Below are 20,368 nucleotides of genomic sequence, written 5' to 3'. Positions count from 1 at the left end.
TTAAACACATGGGGCTAAATTCCCCTCTCAGTTACACTGGTCCACTGAAGCCAAAGGGTTCAATGCAGTGAAGCTAATGAAGTAACACCAGTGAAAGAGAAGGAAAATTTCACCAACAGATTCTTTGTCATGTGGTACAGCCACTCCATTTTAATGGATTAGTTGGTTGATATTGGGGTAGTAAATTCTTACAGTGCTCTGTCAGAAAGGACATGACTAAGAACCTCAAGTCTTGTATTCTAGAAAACAGGGCAAGACTTCCCATTTAGGGCAGTGTTTTGCAGATGATCACTTTTCTTGCCCTAAAGAGAAATACATAACTTTAAAATATCGGTTACTATGTGTCTGAGCTTGATGTCTACAAGATCGACAACTTGGACAAGGAATAATGATAAAGTGAAGGGGAATGAAAATATCCCCAGATGGAAAAGCCCATAGGGGTACATATGTGGTGGTGGCAAAAGAATGGTATAGAATCATAGAATCATAGAATATCAGAGTTGGAAGGGACCTCAAGAGGTCATCTAGTCCAACCCCCTGCTCAAAGCAGGACCAATTCCCAGCTAAATCATCCCAGCCAGGGCTTTGTCAAGCCGGGCCTTAAAAACCTCCAAGGAAGGAGACTCCACCACCTCCCTAGGTAACGCATTCCAGTGTTTCACCACCCTCCTAGTGAAATAGTTTTTCCTGATATCCAACCTGGACCTCCCCCACTGCAACTTGAGACCATTGCTCCTTGTTCTGTCATCTGCCACCACTGAGAACAGCCGAGCTCCATCCTCTTTGGAACCCCCCTTCAGGTAGTTGAAGGCTGCTATCAAATCCCCCCTCATTCTTCTCTTCTGGAGACTAAACAATCCCAGTTCTCTCAGCCTCTCCTCATAAGTCATGTGCTCCAGACCCCTAATCATTTTTGTTGCCCTCCGCTGGACTCTTTCCAATTTTTCCACATCCTTCTTGTAGTGTGGGGACCAAAACTGGACACAGTATTCCAGATGAGGCCTCACCAATGTCGAATAAAGGGGAACGATCACGTTCCTCGATCTGCTGGCAATGCCCCTACTTATACAGCCCAAAATGCCGTTAGCCTTCTTGGCAACAAGAGCACACTGTTGACTCATATCCAGCTTCTCGTCCACTGTGACCCCTAGGTCCTTTTCAGCAGAACTGCTACCTAGCCATTCGGTCCCTAGTCTGTAGCAGTGCATGGGATTCTTCCGTCCTAAGTGCAGGACTCTGCACTTGTCCTTGTTGAACCTCATCAGGTTTTTTTCTGCCCAATCCTCTAATTTGTCTAGGTCCCTCTGTATCCGATCCCTACCCTCTAGTGTATCTACCACGCCTCCTAGTTTAGTGTCATCTGCAAACTTGCTGAGAGTGCAGTCCACACCATCCTCCAGATCATTAATAAAGATATTAAACAAAACCGGCCCCAGGACCGACCCTTGGGGCACTCCACTTGAAACCGGCTGCCAACTAGACATGGAGCCATTGATCACTACCCGTTGAGCCCGATGATCTAGCCAGCTTTCTATCCACCTTACAGTCCATTCATCCAGCCCATACTTCTTTAACTTGGTGGCAAGAATACTGTGGGAGACAGTATCAAAAGCTTTGCTAAAGTCAAGAAATAACACATCCACTGCTTTCCCCTCATCCACAGAGCCAGTTATCTCATCATAGAAGGCAATTAGGTTAGTCAGGCACGACTTCCCCTTCGTGAATCCATGCTGACTGTTCCTGATCACTTTCCTCTCCTCTAAATGTTTCATAATTGATTCCTTGAGGACCTGCTCCATGATTTTTCCAGGTACTGAGGTGAGGCTGACTGGCCTGTAGTTCCCCGGATCCTCCTTCTTCCCTTTTTTAAAGATGGGCACTACATTAGCCTTTTTCCAGTCATCTGGGACCTCCCCCGATCGCCATGAGTTTTCAAAAATAATGGCTAATGGCTCTGCAATCTCACCCGCCAACTCCTTTAGCACCCTCGGATGCAGCGCATCCGGCCCCATGGACTTGTGCACGTCCAGTTTTTCTAAATAGTCCCGAACCACTTCTTTCTCCACAGAGGGCTGGTCACCTTCTCCCCATGCTGTACTGCCCAGTGCAGCAATCTGGGAGCTGACCTTGTGCGTGAAGACAGAGGCAAAAAAATCATTGAGTACATTAGCTTTTTCCACATCCTCGGTCACTAGGTTGCCTCCCTCATTCAGTAAGGGGCCCACACTTTCCTTGATTTTCTTCTTGTTGCTAACATACCTGAAGAAACCCTTCTTGTTACTCTTAACATCTCTTGCTAACTGCAACTCCAAGTGTGATTTGGCCTTCCTGATTTCACTCCTGCACGCCTGAGCAATATTTTTATACTCCTCCCTGGTCATTTGTCCAATCTTCCACTCCTTATAAGCCTCTTTTTTGCGTTTAAGATCAGCAAGGATTTCACTGTTTAGCCAAGCTGGTCGCCTGCCATATTTACTATTCTTTCTACACATCGGGATGGTTTGTTCCTGCAACCTCAATAAGGATTCTTTAAAATACAGCCAGCTCTCCTGGACCCCTTTGCCCTTCATGTTATTCTCCCAGGGGATCCTGCCCATCTGTTCCCTGAGGGAGTCAAAGTCTGCTTTTCTGAAGTCCAGGGTCCGTATTCTGCTGCTCTCCTTTCTTCCTTGTGTCAGGATCCTGAACTCGACCATCTCATGGTCACTGCCTCCCAGGTTCCCATCCACTTTTGCTTCCCCTACTAGTTCTTCCCTGTTTGTGAGCAGCAGGTCAAGAAAAGCTTTGCCCCTAGTTGGTTCCTCCAGCACTTGCACCAGGAAATTGTCCCCTACACTTTCCAAAAATTTCCTGGATTGCCTGTGCACCGCTGTATTGCTCTCCCAGCAGATATCAGGGTGATTAAAGTCTCCCATGAGAACCAGGGCCTGTGATCTAGCAACTTCTGCTAGTTGCCAGAAGAAAGCCTCGTCCACCTCATCCCCCTGGTCTGGTGGTCTATAGCAGACTCCAACCACGACATCACCCTTGTTGCTCACACTTCTCAACTTTATCCAGAGACTCTCAGGTTTTTCTGCAGTATCATACCGGAGCTCTGAGCAGTCATACTCCTCTCTTACATACAACGCAACTCCCCCACCTTTTCTGCCCTGCCTGTCCTTCCTGAACAGTTTATATCCATCCATGACAGTACACCAGTCATGTGAGTTATCCCACCAAGTCTCTGTTATTCCAATCACATCATAGTTCCCTGACTGTGCCAGGACTTCCAGTTCTCCCTGCTTGTTTCCCAGGCTTCTTGCATTTGTGTATAGGCACTTAAGATAACTCAACGATCGTCCCTCTTTCTCAGCATGAGACAGGAGTCCTCCCCTGTTGCGCTCTCCTGCTTGTGCTTCCTCCCAGGATCCCATTTCCCCACTTACCTCAGGGCTTTGGTATACCTACCTTTCCCTAGCCAACTTATTTTTTGTACTCCCTCCCCCTCCATTCCAGTAGGACTCAAGAATAGTAATCCCAGGAGTCACAAGATACTGTATAAAGAGCTATGGAGAGCCTTGGGTCAGCTTTTGGGAATTACAAATTATATTATTTCAGTGGCCATTGTAGTCAGCCAGGTTTTCAGCCTTTTAAAAAAAAAAAATCTCAATGGCACCCAGATATACTACAAAAAACACCACACACAAGTAAACTTTACTCATCCAAGAAGCTCCATTGGCTTCAAATAGATGCTCTGTCAGAATAAAGATTAAAAATACATGTTCACATGTGTATTTGTAGAACCATCTATACTTGTGCATAACAAATCAAGAGACCACATGATCTTTGGTTGTAATTCTTCCCTTTCCCTCGTCCTTTGTTTTTCATCATCACACATAGTGTTAAGTTTAAATGTAGGCCCAGACCTTGCGACTGGCTCCCTGCAGGCAGATGAAGACCTAAGATCAAGTGGACCTGCAATAAAGTTGGCAGGACTCCTCAAGGGATCAGGGATTTGCCTGTGCAGACCTAGCTGATGTCTTGTATGGCAAAAAGGCAATGTCTGGCTAGAGGAGTGCTTGTCCGACACATACGAAGTAAAGCTTTACAGTACTGAAGCATTAAAATAAATAAAATGCTGAAAACAAAGTTCACATACTGATCCATTAACATGATCAAATCAAATCTCCAAAGGTTGGGGGAAAGAGAATGAAGACGGCTCTCATGGACAGACAAAGAAAAGTGTGAGCTTAAGTAGAAAACAAATCTAGGGCTGGTTATATAACAATCCCACCGTGCGTACCATGTTTGCCCCACGTTTCTGTTTCCATTTTGCTAACTCAGAAAGGCTTGTCACCAGCAGTGTTTTCTACCCAAGTCAGTCACAGAACAATATAATTCTAACACAAAGTGAAATGGCTTTTCAGGGCAGGGATGGCCATATGATACTCTCTGAACTAGGTGGCCATGCTGAAAACAAGCGCTTCTACATAAAGCACTAAACAAATGCAGGCCTTTGTCTTCAGCTCCATTCCTGACATATTGAGTGGGAGCACAAAAGGAGCACTATTTTCTACTCACTTTAAGCAAGATGATAAAATGAGGTTGGTGTGAAGGAGAAAATATTAGACTGCATCATTGAAGATAGGGGCTCATAACTGGTGTTCTTAGCAATGAGTGTACTCGTAAGCATTCACAAATTATCTACTGTCTTAACAGCACTGGTATTCTGAAAAGAACGATCCCACTCAGGCAGTAGATATAGGCCAAGCACTGACAAAAAGATTGAGGTCCAAGTTTTGCCTATAGTTGCATTCAGGTGATTTAAATGGAAATGCCAGGGTTATAATGCAGGTATAATTCACTCTTGAGGGTGTGGGTCTCTTATTAAACTCATAGTACAAAAATGAAGGAACTTCTGCAGAAGAACAACACTGCAGCGCAAGAACAAAGCTGCAGGTTTAAAAAACCTGAGACCAAAAATAGAAACTCTTCTCCTTTTGTGAATCTACATGCTCTTTACTTACAATGAGAAATGAGGCCAGCATCCAAACTAGTGCAGTCTGTGCTCAACTAAATGCATCACATTGAAAAATTCTCCCTCCCCCCAAACCAACAACCAACACAGCAAAATACACAAGGATAATAATGTGGTCTACATAGACAGATTTCATTCTGTGGTTATATGCTTGAAAAATTACCTGCATTAAAATGTGGATCATCTTCCATTGATGTCACTGCTTCTTCAACTGCATCTAATGCATTGCCTCCTTGTTTAAGGATACTGTAACCTTTCAGTGCTGCTCTGGTAACACCTGAACGAGCTCCTTCTTCCCGATCTTTAAAGATGCGGCCAGCTCCACCATGAACAACAATAACAGGCTTCATGCTGCCAAATCCTTGCCAATTACAGATGTAGAAACAGGTTATTCAGAACTTATTTTCCTAAAACACACGCAAGGCAAGCAGCTTTAGCGATTGCTCCCTTCTTCATGTACCAGCCCCATAGATGAAATCCACTACGGTGCTCAGTGTGATATTCACTAGGTTTATTTTTCAGGAGACTGAACATTCTCAATACAGGCTTCCTGATTCTGTAATTCACCTCAAGTGCTGACAGGGCATAAGTATGTTGACCTTCACGGCATATTGCAAAGACAATCTATTTACTCAGCTTTTTCCTGAGGGATGGGTTGAGGAAGGAGGGTTTTTAAAGGTCCATTCTTACTGCCACTATAGTCAATGGAAGTTCTGCATGTGACTTTAGTAGATGCAGGACCGACCCTTCATATCTCATGGGGAAAGAGAATTTGGCTTGAATAGTTATTTCATATGTATTTTCAATTATATTATTCATATAGCTTGAGATACTGTGATAGGCACAGATTTTATACTCTGAGAAAATAAATAGGAGCTTGACAAATGAGAAGTAGAATTATACTGAAGAAAGGCAAAAGAGAAAAACAACTCAGGAGAAACATTATCATACTTAAATACTTTTGTCTGTAAATTCTCTTTCTGCATTATGACTGTATATTTAGTAAGTAACTAGAGCCCAGAAACAGCAGCTACAAACTGATTGAATCATATGGTTAGGTGAAAAAAGGGGAAAAAATGAGGTCATGACAATTCTGCACCTGAAATGGTTTTGGTTTCAAGTTGCTCTTTCTATACGCTGATGGCAGAATTTGGTCTTAAGATATATGCAGGTGACCTTCATTCACTTCAGTGGGGGTTGTAATTTTTTTAAATTAATCCTAACTTTGACAAGCTTTTAAAAAGAAGTTTGCACACTATATATCTACATCTACAAGCTATTGCACTTGTCTCCCTCAATCTGTTTTAAGAAGTTTCACTTACATGGGGAGAAATAATTCTTCTATAACAAATTATGAGGAAATTAAAATTTGAGGCTTGTTCCTGCTAACCCTTCCTTCATGTCAGGTGAATAATCCTTATCATAGAATATCAGGGTTGGAAGGGACCTCAGGAGGTCATTGAGTCCAGCCCCCTGCTTTCACTAGCAGGGCTGAGTACTGATTTTGCCCCAGATCCCTAAGTGGCCCCCTCAAGGATTGAACTCAACCCGGGTTTAACAGGCCAATGCTCAAATCACTGAGCTATCCCTCCCCCCGACTTATCCTTCACTTTAATCAACATGTTTGCATAAGTGAGTTAAAGCTACTCACCTGATGTGTTAAGCAAGATCTGGCCTTAGTTTAAAACTTAACTGATGCTTTTGCCTGGATTTCAAACCTTTGACCACTTGCAAGGTAAGTGAAACATTGTACTCTGTAAAACAAGATGCTAAAAGCTGATAATGAACAGTTTAATTTTTATCTTTGACTGTATAGAAAGGAACATTAATTGGCTTGCCTCTCTGTAAAGAATGAGAAATAAGGCATCTTGAGAGGCCAGCATCTAGACAAGTACATTTTTCACTCACCTAAATGTATCACATTAAAAAATTTACACACATACCCCCAACTCTGGTGAGAACAAAGATTTCTTTGTCTTTATGGTCATTTCTCCTTTGCTTTTCCTCCATTTCCATCTTACTTCTAGGACCCATGAGGCATTTCACCACATGAAATTAGTATATCAGGACTCACTTATTATTAAGAATTTGACACATGCCAATGGAAGGAATAGACTTGGATATAATACATCTTTTCACAGATAGGTGGTAACTGAACCATGTGACATGGTAAATTACATTTATCATGCAATTGTTATAGTCTGGATTCTGCCTTCATCTTTTCCTGGGACTGCTTCAAACATTACAAGCCTCAGAACAGTCACCATTAAAAAAAATAGCCTGATGCCAAGAAAACTAACCTCATTTTATTCTTTACCTTCCCAAATGTTTACTCTGAGGTATATGACTGGCATTATTTAGTCCTGGACATTTGACCAGTTTAGAGGCTCAATCTTTATAAGCCACAGGATTTTAGAAAGGGGGTTTTATACCATATTACCAGTATTATTTACAATAGCACACTAAAGGTGCTAGGCATTGTACACATACATAGGGAGGCACAGTCCCTACTGCAAAAGGGTTACAGTCTAAAAATGGGGCACACACTTACTTGATTATAGCTCTGAAAGGCACTAAGGTATTCAACTTTTAAGCTGAGGTATTTAACAATCTAAATGCTGCCGTACATAAACAAACAATACTTTCCTCTTTGTCAGGGAGAGTCCCATAGTTCGAAGGGAGTCTGGCTTTACTAGAGGAGGGATACAAAATAGTATGGGTTTTAAAAAAAATGCTCTAAAACCAGTTTCTGTTAAATATGGGACACAAAGATAATATAGATGGTGTCATGTGACAATTTTAATTGGCACTGTTTTAGGGTGACCTGCGTAACTCATTCATAACTTTGTAACTGGTAAGGAGTTTACCCATCCCCAGCTCTTGCAGATCAAACCATTATACCCCCTAATCATGAACCCTCTCAATAGATTAGATTTGTGGTATTGACCACTACCGAGATTAAATAAAGGGGGAAAATACACCTCTTTTAGCATAAAATGACACAGCTTAGTGAAATAAAATTATTCTACTTAACTGCCAGGGGGCAAATTTGTCATGTACACATGGGAGAAAGTAGAAGGGAGATATGCAGTGTCAGCTATGTCTTAACTCGGGAAGTTCCTTCAAGAGGAAATGTAGCCAAACTCCAAACCTGGAGACAATGGAACTTTCTGTGTCCGCGTCCTGTAGATAACTAATTGCTTGGTTTGCAAAATAACGCGGGGGGAGGGGGGACAAGTAGATGAACAATAAGGCCTCATAAGAAGGGCAGATACATGTAACTTGCTAATTATGCATGGTAATGATAGCAAATTTTGGCCAATCAGAGTGATAGATTATCATAGTCAACTGCATATAATGCTTTGGAGTAAGCGTTTTCTTTGCTCTTTCTGACTTATGAGCTCCAACCCAATTGCAATTGAAATAAACGGATTGCCCCTCCTGGGGCTCCTTGCTTGATTAGCTGTGTCCCCCCCCCCCCCTACTCCTCAGCTGGAACAGACAGGAATTTCTACCACATTAGAAATGCAGATTTGTTCCCCTGCTCTTTGGGAGAGGGACGGATTTCAGAACTCAGTCTTCACGCACTCCTCCTGGGGACAAAGGATTTTGCTACACGATTTTCAATTACAAGAGCTTAAATGTCTCCCTCATTCATAATTCCCCACCAGCACCTGCAGACAAGCGACAGTTCCCAGAAATTCCTGAGACTCTCCCTGTGTACTAAATCAGCACGAGCAGCAGAGGAAGCAGAAAAAGCAAGAAGCAGCTGCTGCTGCAGGAGGAGGGATGCATTCATTCGCGCCGTTGCAGGCTGTTTTTTTTTGTTATTGGGTAGAGTTACTCACAGGTGGTTGTTCTTGCAGGCTTCACTAATGAGTAGGAAATCTTAAGGGGGGACACAGGAACAACAGCCTCCGGTCTCCAAATGTTCAGTCTTACTTCCACATAAGATGGCTCTAGTTCAGGAGTCTCCAAACAGGAGCTGCCATTTGTCCAGCCAACAGGGGAGAAGCGAACAGCTGAGTAGGCAAGGGAAGGGGCCACCGGCAGTAGCTCAGCTGGGCAGAGGGGTGAGTGCCTCTGGGAGCCAGTGTCCCCCCAAAAGAGGAGCAAACTTAGGGGAGAGTCGTTGCTTCAGCAAAGCAGGTACAGGGAGAAGCAAATAGGCAGGCTGCAGACAGGGGGAGAGGCGTCAGGTGTAGCGACGCAAACAAACCCTACTTCCCCTTTCCCTACGTTGGGTGTACTGAGCATGCTCACCCGAACTGAGCATGCCCAGTAACTTGGGGGGGCGGGGTAGCTGAGCTGTGCAGAGGGATAAGTGCCTCTGGGAGCCAGTGTCCCTCTCCCCCCCCCCAGAAGGGGAGTAAACTTAGGGGAGAGTCATTGCTGCAGCCGAGTAGGCATGGACAACTGCCTTAGGAGTAAAAATACAAGCCAGATACTTATTACATCTCCAATAAATGGAGTAAAGAAGATGGAAATTAACAATTTCATAATGGTTAAATTTTAACTACAGCACTAATAGAACCAAACAGTATTTGTATGATACAAATGTGTGAGTTTTTAGAAATAAAATAAATATGAAATGATTTTTAATGTATTGACCTATTTTGTGTGGTTTCACAGTACCTGCATCAATTAACTTTTACACCTGATTTAGAATTTAATGCAACACTGATGCAGGAGAATAGTGCTGGTTTTCTAATGATTTTGCATATATTTAATTTTTTTCACAGTCACTTCGGCTTGCAAAGCCCCTTCAAAAATCTAATATGGCCCTAGTCTCTCAAAGTTTGGAGACTCCTGCTCTAGTGTAAAAGGCTGGTGATCACATGAGCAGCAATTATCAGGCATGTTTGCCCTTAGTAAAAAGACCTACTGTTTTCCTGTCTTTGAATGGATTTGAAGGAAGAAGGCTCCCTTAGTTAAAATGGCTACCAGTTCCCTAGGTCCTTTCAGAAGCGAGGCTAGTAAAGGCTGCCATCTATTACTGTCAATAGATTTGAAGCTAAGGTGCCCTCTGTTAAGATTTCTACCCCCCTTATCCTCTAGTAGTGTTTTTTTCCTGCCTTTTGTTCTCCCTGAGGCTCTTGTGAGGTGAGGAGGGGAAAGGGCTCAGGAAGCTGAAGGGAGGTGCAGGCTAGAAAAGGAAAACTGAGAGCTGCCCCCTTCTTTCTGCTGGAGTGGAACTGCCGAATCCCCTACCTGGCTAGCAGCCTTTGGCTGTGTGAGTGGCAGGTTAGATTTGCAATGGAAAATGCACACACACATTTGTGGCGAGGCTTCTAACTAAAGATCAACAGCAGAAAGCACACAGAAACCTAATCTGATGTGGTGGTTTAATCTCATGAGTCTAAATTAGTGAAGCTGAATGCAGGTGAAATTGAACAAGTGGAACTTTATTAAACCCTGTGGACTGCTCTATCCACCTGGCTGAGTTGCTTCGTGCCTAACTCCCTATGTTCCCCTCACCAGGGCTGTGCCATCTATAAGGGTCTCTCCGGGAACATGGTCCCTCTGGCAATGATACAGCATTCAGGTTTTTGAATTCATGAGCTCATGTGCTGCCCCCCTTCTGTAGGTTATGCTGCTGGCTTGTTAGGCACAAGAGCCCAGATCCTCAAAGGTATTTAGATACAGATAAATATCTTCAAGGGTATGGGCCAAAGCCTATGGTCACTTCTGTGCCCCTGGGCCCCAGATGGACATTGGAAGTGATTTCATTATTACAAACACACATGTTTACAAGCAACTCTGCCCAAGGAAGGTCATCATAGGTAAACACCCCAGACCAGATCTTTCATTCGTGCTTATAATGTTCCTGTTTCGCCATAGCAGCAGCCTAGATTGCAGGCAATATTATGCAACGCTGTAGCCTCAGGAGCACTGTGGCCAAAGACATGCACCTATTCAGTGAGCCAATCCCAGGTAAAGCCACCTGTATGAACCACTCCCTTACTTGGCTAATGGCACCAGCGTCTTATACACTGAGAACTAGAGTTGGTCAGGAATTTTCTATCAATTATTTTGCATAAGAAAATGCAGTTTTGGGAAAATCAAAATTGACTGGTATGATATGCCAGGATTATGCCTGTCCCATTGCAGAGAAAGGTCAGAAAGTCTCATGAATTTATGGACTGTTCTGCAAAATTCAGGGCAGATGCCTACCCTAGATGTGAGCATGTAGTGAGCTATTCACATTTTTTAAAAGAAATAAATAAAATTGTTTTGTTTTGAGAAAATGAGGATTTCCAAGGGTAAGATGGTGTCACAGAACTCCTACTTTATCCCATGATGGGACCTCTACTTTAGTTAACTCTTAGTGCCACAGGTGATTTACTCAATTTTAAATATCAGGTGCTGCCACTGCCTCAGCGTCCTCGTCACTCACTACATAATTTGATTTACATTCAGAAAACTCCACCCCTTCCTGAGAAAACAAAAGTTCAGAATAAACAATTATTTGAATCAGGCACTCTTTTCTTTCTCTGTGCCACAGGCCTCTTTTGAGGTGCTGAGCAAATTTGACAGCATTCATGAGCAATCTTAGACTGTTCATTTCAGTAATACTGTAGTTTAAATTTAAGCTTGATTCAAGGGCAGATATGATTGTGACTTGTAGAGAGACTTATAAGAAGTTGAAGCAGCTCAGAAGACAGTCAAGTTGCCTGGATCAATTCAAATCCTATATTGATTACAAAGGCAAGGAGTGGGTGTTTGTCAATAATATGTTCACGGCATATAAACAGAGATGTTAGAGTATGTTATATCTTTCTGGAAGGCTGCAATGTAATACTTCTTAAAACCCAGAACCTTAATGCACAAGAACCAAAAACCAAGAGGGAGAGGAAGCAGGCAGCTCCCTTAATCAGAAAGGAACAACTCACCCCACCTTGCTCTAGGCTGATTCTTTGCGGACTGAAAGCCCGAAGACACAGATAGTACTTTTCCCTATGGAGCCCACTAACAGGGCCAGGAAGCCCCTGAAGAATTTAAAGTGATAGTTTATAATTTTAAACACAGAGTTCACTAAAACAGTCAATTTTTATTAATGGTCTTCAGGTGAGTGCTCCTTCACTGAAAGGAACTCCGGCAAACCAAGAAGGAATATAAAACAAAAACATTCTCTTTAGGTTTTATTCTAAATCCAGTCCCAGAGTTCAGGGTCAAGGCAAACAAAGACTAGGTCTACACTGCACACCACTGGTGGAGGCATGTACGGGTGTATAGCTACATGCCACAGTGGAAAGCAAGTTGTGTTCACAGTGTGTTGTGTAGCTACATACATCTGTGAAAGATTCTGGCAGGGAGAAAGGCTCCAGCAGTGGGGAGGCAGCAGGACACTACAGTTATAAAATAGCAGTGTCGATGGGGAAGGTACCACGTGGGTATGTAAAGAGTCATGTAGGGTACATGCCCTAAGGCTTCAGCTGTGTCTTTACTCACCTAAACAGCGCCTCACCACCTGCACTGCTATTTATACCCATGTAGCTGTACCCAAAGTCCCAAATTCGCAGTTGTGGCCAACAAGCAGCCATCTTCCTTCATCATAGCTGTTTGGCTTACTAGCCCCTGAGCTGCTGCTTCTCCCTCTTATTTGAGGAGTCCATCTGCTTCTGGGCACAAAATGGGCATGACAAACAGTGGGGAGCAGACAGACAAGGATTTACAGCAATATACAATTGCTTGGGTTAGGTGTGTTTTAATCCTCAATGTTATAATAGTTTAAAATGAATTAAAATGTAGTTAAATTGAAAGAGAAACTACATTGGATGGTTTTCCATTGTCACTGACAGGGATTTAAATTTTATATGCAAATCATGTAAGTGCACTATTCACCTTTTTTTTTAAGTTGAGGACTCTCCTGGTTGTCTACATAAGATAATTTTACTGATTAACGAAATTGGTTTAGAAATTGATTTAGTTAAATCGATGCAGACTCCTTCTGTGTATAACTTAACTAAACTGATATAAGGCACTCAAAGTGAAATCAGAGTGTCTATACAAGGAGGATACATCACTTTAAACAAGAATAGGCGTGTCAATTTGTCTAAACCAATATAAATAATATTAGCACAACTTCTGTGTGTAGATAAACCTAAGTCACTTTGTAAATGCCTAATGAAATTGATACAGTTTTAATGTGCAGACAAGGTCTGTGCAATCAAGAATCTGAACTGTTGGGGTAGGTTATTTTCTTGCTGGGACAGAAACAAATGGACACAAATGCAGGTTGTCACCTACCTAGTATAATTTATTACGAGTGTGCATACTCTCAAACAGATATGTTGATGCAACATAAATGGAAGTTTATTGCATTAATATGCAGCACTACTTTCAGAACTTCTGCAGAACAGCTGTGTACAGATTTGTAGCCAGACAGCAGCTTAGCCCCAGATGCTGCCTTCAGCTCACTTTATCGCTCTGTCTTAGCTCCTCTCAAATGCACTAGATTCATTTTATGCTGAAGTATTCCAAATGAATTTGCTACTAACATCCAGAACACCTCCAAACCAGCACCAATCCATCTTAGGTGTCTAGCTTTGTCAGAAGGGAGCCACTTATGATTTCTACCTGTGAGACAATGGGTGCAATAGGTACCATATAAAATAGTAGCAGCTGTCCAAGAATTCATCACTTATGTGTCTCAACCCTAAACTATGAACCCATCCGATTAGTTCTCTGGGAGTCCAACAGAGCCTTTTAACAGTTTGTGTAGAGATGGTGTATCTAAAAAAAAAAAAAGATCTAATTACCATTCCTTTCATATCTTTGTCATTCTTTTTACAATGGAAACCTGTTGCATACAGAAGAGTTGAGTCAAGGCATAGAAATCAAAAACACTTACAGAAAAGTTCTATAGAACTAGATGGAAATCAATCCAAAAGGATTCTGTAGACATTACTATAAAAATCTATAGAATTTAGTGACGAAAGTTATTCTTTCTGTAGGTTTATTAAAGCCAGAGACTTTAGTTAGACCAAAGTATTTCAGTCCTCAGGAGATTAAACTATGTACCGATGCTCAATGCCCCGTAACAGCGGGGAATTGACTAGGTAAGATATACCTAGATTATCTCAACAGGTGAACCATGCCCCATGCTGGAGAGGAAGGCAAACAAGCCACTTAATTACATATTAGGGATTTATTTTTAAATCCTCATTTAAATTATTATTACTCTAGATATTTAGAGAAATATTTAGAGAAACTTCTGTAGAATCCTATTTACTTCATCCATGTTAAATTCCAAAAGGAAAGACCTTGTATGTTATAATTACCAGGGGAAAAGCTTTCAAAAAGTTTATAATATAAATGTGTTTTATTGAATGGTGCAGCTTTGCAAAGACCAGCTTTCTTACATGTTGGACTGAATGTAAAATGTATGAAAGAAGTGGGAACAGTGTTATGGTAGCTGAGTAAGGGCCAGGATGATGTTGAGTGATTTCATCAGATGTGACTAGAGGATGTTTGTGTGAAAACTGCTAAATAGAGTATCATGTACTCTGCATCTTGGATGCCTAGAATATCACAGAAATCATGCCTTTTATTTTCCTGCCAAAACTGCTCCTAGAGAAATTAGTCCCCAAGAAATGCATCATTACATGTGTTTATTTAATTTGTTTTCTTAAATTATTTTTAAAATAGCTGAGTGAAGAAATTCAAGGTGGAAAAAAGCACTATCCTGTAAGGAACAGTGTCATATACTCCTTGTAAACGGTAGGTTGCAGGGCTGCTACTAGCAGATCAGACTTCTGTAGAGATTTGGACTGGGTTATAGAGCTTCCATCAGGGAGAGAGATACAACAGATGTTTTCTTTAAGACACTTCAAGGCACTGCCAGAAATGGCTGTTACCAGCTCAGGTAAGAGTGTGTTTCACACAATGTCTCTTAGTGGCTGAGTATAATACAGTTTTAGCATTCCATCACAGACAGGCAGCAGCCTACAGCCTGGGGATAATCAACCACCAGGGGCTGAGTAATATGAACAGGAAGAAGAAGAAGAATAGAGAACCCAGGCAAGCTGGAGGGGGTGGGAGTTGTTCCCTGAGGCACCTGAAGCCAAGCCTAACTTGTTTCAGGGACTTGGCTGTGGGCTATAAGTTTGGGAGTCCTGAATAACTGTTTGGTGTAATGTTTCCTGGGCTGAAGCCTTATTAAAAGGGATACAGCATCTGCTTCATGTATGTTGTTTTCCCCTTGTCCCTGGCCACTGAAGGAAGGGCACACTGGGCTGTAAAGTGGGGGGAGAGGAAGGTGCTCAGGGACTGCTCACACTTTTTTACAAGCTCTTACACAGCATGCAGGGTCCCCACGCCCCCATTGAGTAAGAGCTTCTAAATGAACCTGTCTTTGTTCTAGAAGCTGTATGAAAAAATCTTGATCAGAGTCATCTAGAAAATATGAGAGACAAGGTAGGTGAGATAGCATCTTGTATTAGACCAAGTTCTGTTTATGGAAGGTACACGCTTTTGAGCTTCACAGAGCTCTTCTGCAGGTCTGGAGAGGGAAACCAGAGTGACCTTCTCCAGACCTACAGAAGAGTTCCGTGAAGCTCAAAAGCTTGTACCTTCCATAAACAGAACTTGGTCTAATACAAGATGCTATCTCACCTACCTTGTCTCTCTCTTGTATGCTAGGACCAACATGGCTACAACAACACTGGTAGCAGATAGAAGATATAGCAGTTTTCTCCATTGTTTGTATTGCAGTAGCACCCAGAGTCAGTCAGGACCAGAGTACCTTTGGTAAAGGCATACAGACATGTAGAAAGAGTGAAGAAGGGCTTAGTACTTATCTTTAAAAAGGGGAACAAAGAGGACCCAGGGAATTATAGACTTCTCAGCTTAACTTTGATGCTTGCAACAAATTATTAAACAAACAATTTGTAAGCACCTAGGGGATGATAGGGTTATAAGGAAGAGCCAGCATGGATTTGTCAAGAATAAGTCATACCAAACCAACTTGATGTTCTTCTTTGACAGGGTAACTGGCCTATTGGATAGGGGAGAAGTAGCTGACATGATATATCTTGTTTTTAGTAATGCTTTTGACAGTCCCACATGGCAGTTTCATAAGCAAAACTATAGAAATGTAGTCTAGATGAAATTACTATAAGGTGGTGCACAGCTGATTGAGAGACTACACTCAAAAAGTAGTTAATGATTAAGTGTCAAACTGGGAGGTTATATCTAGTGGGGTCCCGCAGAGGTCTGTCCTGACTCAGATACTATCCATCTATCATTAGATGACTTGGATAAGGAGAGAAGAGTGTGCTTATAAGACTTGTGGATGACATCAAGCTGGCAGTGTTTGCTAGCACTTTTGAAGACAGGGTTAGAATTCAGTCCAATTTGTCAAGATCCTTTTGAAATCACCAAGATGAAATTCAATAGAGACTAGTGCAAAGTGCTTTACTTAGGAAGGAAAAAAACCCAAATGCATAACTACAAAATGGGAATAACTGGCTAGGTGGTAGTAATGCCAAACAGGGGGTTGTAATGTATCACAAACTGAGTCAACAATGTAATGCAGTTGTAAAAAAAAAAAGTTAATATCATTCTGGGATTATTAACAGGACTTAGTACTCCAGTTGAGGCTTCACTAGAGCTGCATAGAGTAGAACAACTGTGTGTAGTTTTGGGTGCCACACTTTAAGAAAGATGTGGAGATACTGGAGAAGGTCCTGAGAAGAGCAACAAAAATGATAAAAGGTTTAGAAAGCCTGGTCCACAAGGAAAGGTTTAAAAAAAACTGGGCATGTTTAGTCTTGAGAAAAGATGACCAAAGGTGGACCTGATACATCTTAAAATATGTTAAGGAGTGTGTGATTGTGCTCTTGAGGGTCCAACATAAACTACAGGGTAAATCTGAGTAGGGTGCAAAAGTCCAAGGAGTTTGAGGCAGTTCTCTCCCACCCACCGACCCTGGGCTGGGGTCCCCTGAAATCGTCTTGTTAGGCCTCTCGCAGCCAGCACAGACCACCCAATGGTATCTTTATAAGAAAGAGTCCTGTGAAAAAGACAAAATCAATAGTCCTGTGCTGGGCCTACCTTCTTTCTGGAGGGGCTCTGGCAGTTAGCAGTCTCTGCAGAAGTTCTGGGTTGGTCCTTTCCTCAGGAAGCAATTTAATTATTAATTTGTTATGGTATCTTTCCAGATATCAAAGTTAGGCTGACTGGTCTATAATTCCTTTAGTCCTATTTGTTCCCCTTTTTAAAAACAGGTACAATAATCACCCTTCTCCAGTCTTCTTGCAACCTCACCTGTCCTCCATGAGTTCTCAAAGAATACTGGCTATTGCTTCCAAGATGATTTCAATGCATCAGGATGAATTTTGTCAGGCCCTGCTGACTTGAATACATCTAACTTATTGAAATATTCTCTAACCTGTTCTTTTGCTATTCTGGCTTGTGTTCCTTCACCCTTATTGTTAATATTAATTGTGTTAAATAGCTGATCACAATTAACCTTTTCAGTGAAAGAAGCAAAATAGGCTTTAAACCTACTTGGTGTAACCCATTATTAGGTGTCCTTCCCCTCTAAGTAGTGGACCTATACTTCCTTTCTCTTTCTCTTGCTCCAAAGGTAGTTATAGAACCTCTTCTTATTACTTTAAGTATCCTTTGCTAGGTGTAACTAACTCATTTTGTGCCTTAGACTGATTTTGTCCCTATGTGCTTGCACTATACTTTTATACTCATCCTTAGCAATTTGTCGATGGTTCCACTTTTTTGTAGGAATCTTTTTTCATTTTTCAGGCCATCAAAGTGCTCCTGTTGCACTGTATGATTGAAATATGACCATGCATATCATTAATATTGCCATTGTTAGACAATTAAAACAAATCTTGTACAAAGTACATAATGTAAGGTGTCAATTGAAAAGTTATGATTTGCTAAATAAGATTATCCTGTTTAAATCCATGTATCATCACTGCATCTGAAGTTACGAATATTGGCTATATATCTCTATCTCATGTGTGTTTGTTCCTGGGGTAATACCCATGAGGTCAAAATCTACATTGAAGCTGGACTGCTCTGTGTTGATGGCCCATTAAAGACACTTAACTCTCTCAATGGGGCTTAGAAGAAACTCATCCTGACAGTAAGTGTTCCTGTGGATGCCTTAGCATGGATATGACCAATGGCTGCCTCTGTAAGTCAGCAAGCAATGATATGCTCATCTGATCCTGGACTCCATTTTGTGCCAGTAACTTTCCACAGGCGGGGGCTCTGAGCTTTGTTTGGGACAGTAAAATTCCAAGCACATGGCAGAGGATATAAAAGAACATTGAAACATCTCCATGTTGCCTCTTTCCTGCTTCTCTGGACTATGGACCTTCCAATTTGGAAGTTACCAGAGACTTTACAAGCCAGCAGTCTATAATATCATTGCTACAAACCTGATATGAGAAGATTGCCATTATTGTGTGTATATGAGCTATTAACAATTTTAACTCTTCTTTTCTTTATTAATAAACCTTTAGATTTTAGTTACTAAAGGATTGGCAACAATGTGATTATTGGCTAAGATCTGAGTTCTATATTGACCTGGCTATGTGGCTGATCTTTTGAGATAAGAAGAACTCTTTGTTTGATGAAGTTCATTTTCAATAATCACTCATCATGAAGTCTAGTGTCTGGATGGTGAGACAAGGGCTGGAATGCCTGAGGAGACTGCATTTTTGACTTCTTTTTAATCAATGTGGTGAGACAGAAGTTTATTTTTGTTACTGGCTTGGTATAATCTAATGATACAATAACCACCAAGTGGGGTGAATCTGCTCTGTCAGCATTTTTTTCCTCAGCTGTAACCCACTGAGGCCTGATGACACCTTAAAATACTGTCTCTGAGAAATTGGCACTTCTCCTGAACTCCCTTTTCCCTTATATTTTCTTCCCATGGGACCTTACCTACCAGTTCTGAGTTTGTTAAAGTCTGCTTTTTTGGAGTCCATTGTCCTTATTCCATGGCTCTCATTCCTTCCTTTCCTTAGAATCACAAAGCCTATCATTTTATGATCACTTTCATCCAAATTGCCTTCCATTTTTAGACTGGCTACCAATTCCTCCCTGATAATCAGAAGGAAGTATAAAATGGCAGTATCCCAGGTTTACTTCCTCAACTGGAAATGTTTATGTTGTGCCATATTACTTTTTAAACAGATACCTGAGTAGTTGAAAGTCCTCCATTACTACTAGGTCTTGTATGTTGGATATTTTTATTATTTGTTCTAGAAATGCCTCCTTCTCCTGATTTTGGTGTTCTATAATAGACTCCAACCATGATGTTGCCTCTTTTTCTTTCTCCCAGAAACTTTCAACAGGTCTGCCTCTCACCTCTTTTTGGACCTCAGAACATTCTTGATGTACAGTGAAACATCTCCTCCCTTTTTTTTTCCTTGCTTGTCTTTCCTTAATAAATTATAGCCCTCTATACCAATATGCTACTCGTGAGATTATCCCATAGAGCCTGAGGCCAATTAAGTCATACACAAACTGAATTAAGATTTCCAGTTCTTCTTCTTTATTTCCCATGTTCCTTGCATTTGTGTATATGCATTTAAGATGTTGAGCAGATTCCCCCATTGTTGCTCCTCTGACTCCCCATTGTAAGTTCATAGCCCCCTAACATCCAAGCCTCTGTCAAAGTTACTTTTTTATACCTTCCTTTGAGCTTTTGTGATATTCCCCCTTTTAATCTAGTATAAAGCCCTCCTCCCTAGGTTGCATAATACAACTGCAGTGTGAATGAGACTTATGTTCCTAATCACTTGTGCTTTTTGGACTCCCACCCATTCTTGTTAAACTGCAGCTTGCTCCTTCCTCCAAGTACTTTAACTCTGACCCGGATAATACCAAGTCTTTCTCCTTCCATAAATCACTTGCAGTTATCCCTTACTAACACTAAAACAGTCTTCATTCTAGGCTTATTCATTGTTGTATAGTAACTTCTGTCATTCCAATCTTGTCAATTTTTATTACACATGAGAAACACACACAAATCTAATTATACATGCTACAATAAAAAAAAAATCACCACTTTCCAGTGACAGCAGGAATGATCACAAACAAATGGTAGAGCAAGGTTTTTTCTTTTAAAAAGACATTATGAAAGAATCAATTGACAGCTGGCAAAGGTCTCAAACTGCTGGTAATCTGAATACTCAGTAATGATTAGATATGAATAAGGCAGCATTATTAAAATATGAAATTTTCACAACATGCTACAGTACTTTGTTTAGGATTTTTGTGTGTGTGTTTTAATGAGTTTCACCTGCTCAAATTTCAAAAATAACTGATTGCATTTCAAGTTACACAACTAAGTGGGCATGTTTTATTTTT

At 41.4% G+C, this 20,368-nt stretch overlaps 1 protein-coding gene across 2 annotated transcripts in view; it reads right to left on the bottom strand.

Moving 5' to 3' along the window:
- ASRGL1 (asparaginase and isoaspartyl peptidase 1) overlaps positions 1–9,231 on the bottom strand; it is a 34,549-nt gene extending 25,318 nt beyond the window's left edge. Inside the window, exons 1-3 of one of the 2 annotated variants that reach the window (XM_054021565.1) lie at positions 8,866–9,231; positions 6,669–6,771; positions 5,181–5,378 (exon numbers count right to left, since the gene is read on the bottom strand). In XM_054021565.1, the coding sequence (XP_053877540.1) occupies positions 5,181–5,367 (187 nt within the window). In that variant the 5' untranslated portion in view covers positions 5,368–5,378; positions 6,669–6,771; positions 8,866–9,231. The remainder of the gene's footprint in view (positions 1–5,180; positions 5,379–6,668; positions 6,772–8,865) is intronic. The other variant, XM_054021564.1, reaches the window with a different exon arrangement.
- Between the last annotated feature and the right edge of the window lie 11,137 nt (positions 9,232–20,368).

Source organism: Malaclemys terrapin, chromosome 3 (genome assembly GCF_027887155.1).
Source record: "Malaclemys terrapin pileata isolate rMalTer1 chromosome 3, rMalTer1.hap1, whole genome shotgun sequence".
NCBI classification, from domain to species: domain Eukaryota; kingdom Metazoa; phylum Chordata; order Testudines; family Emydidae; genus Malaclemys; species Malaclemys terrapin.
The sequence above is the reverse complement of the archived record's forward strand: the minus strand, read 5'-3'. Positions and strand labels throughout refer to the sequence as shown.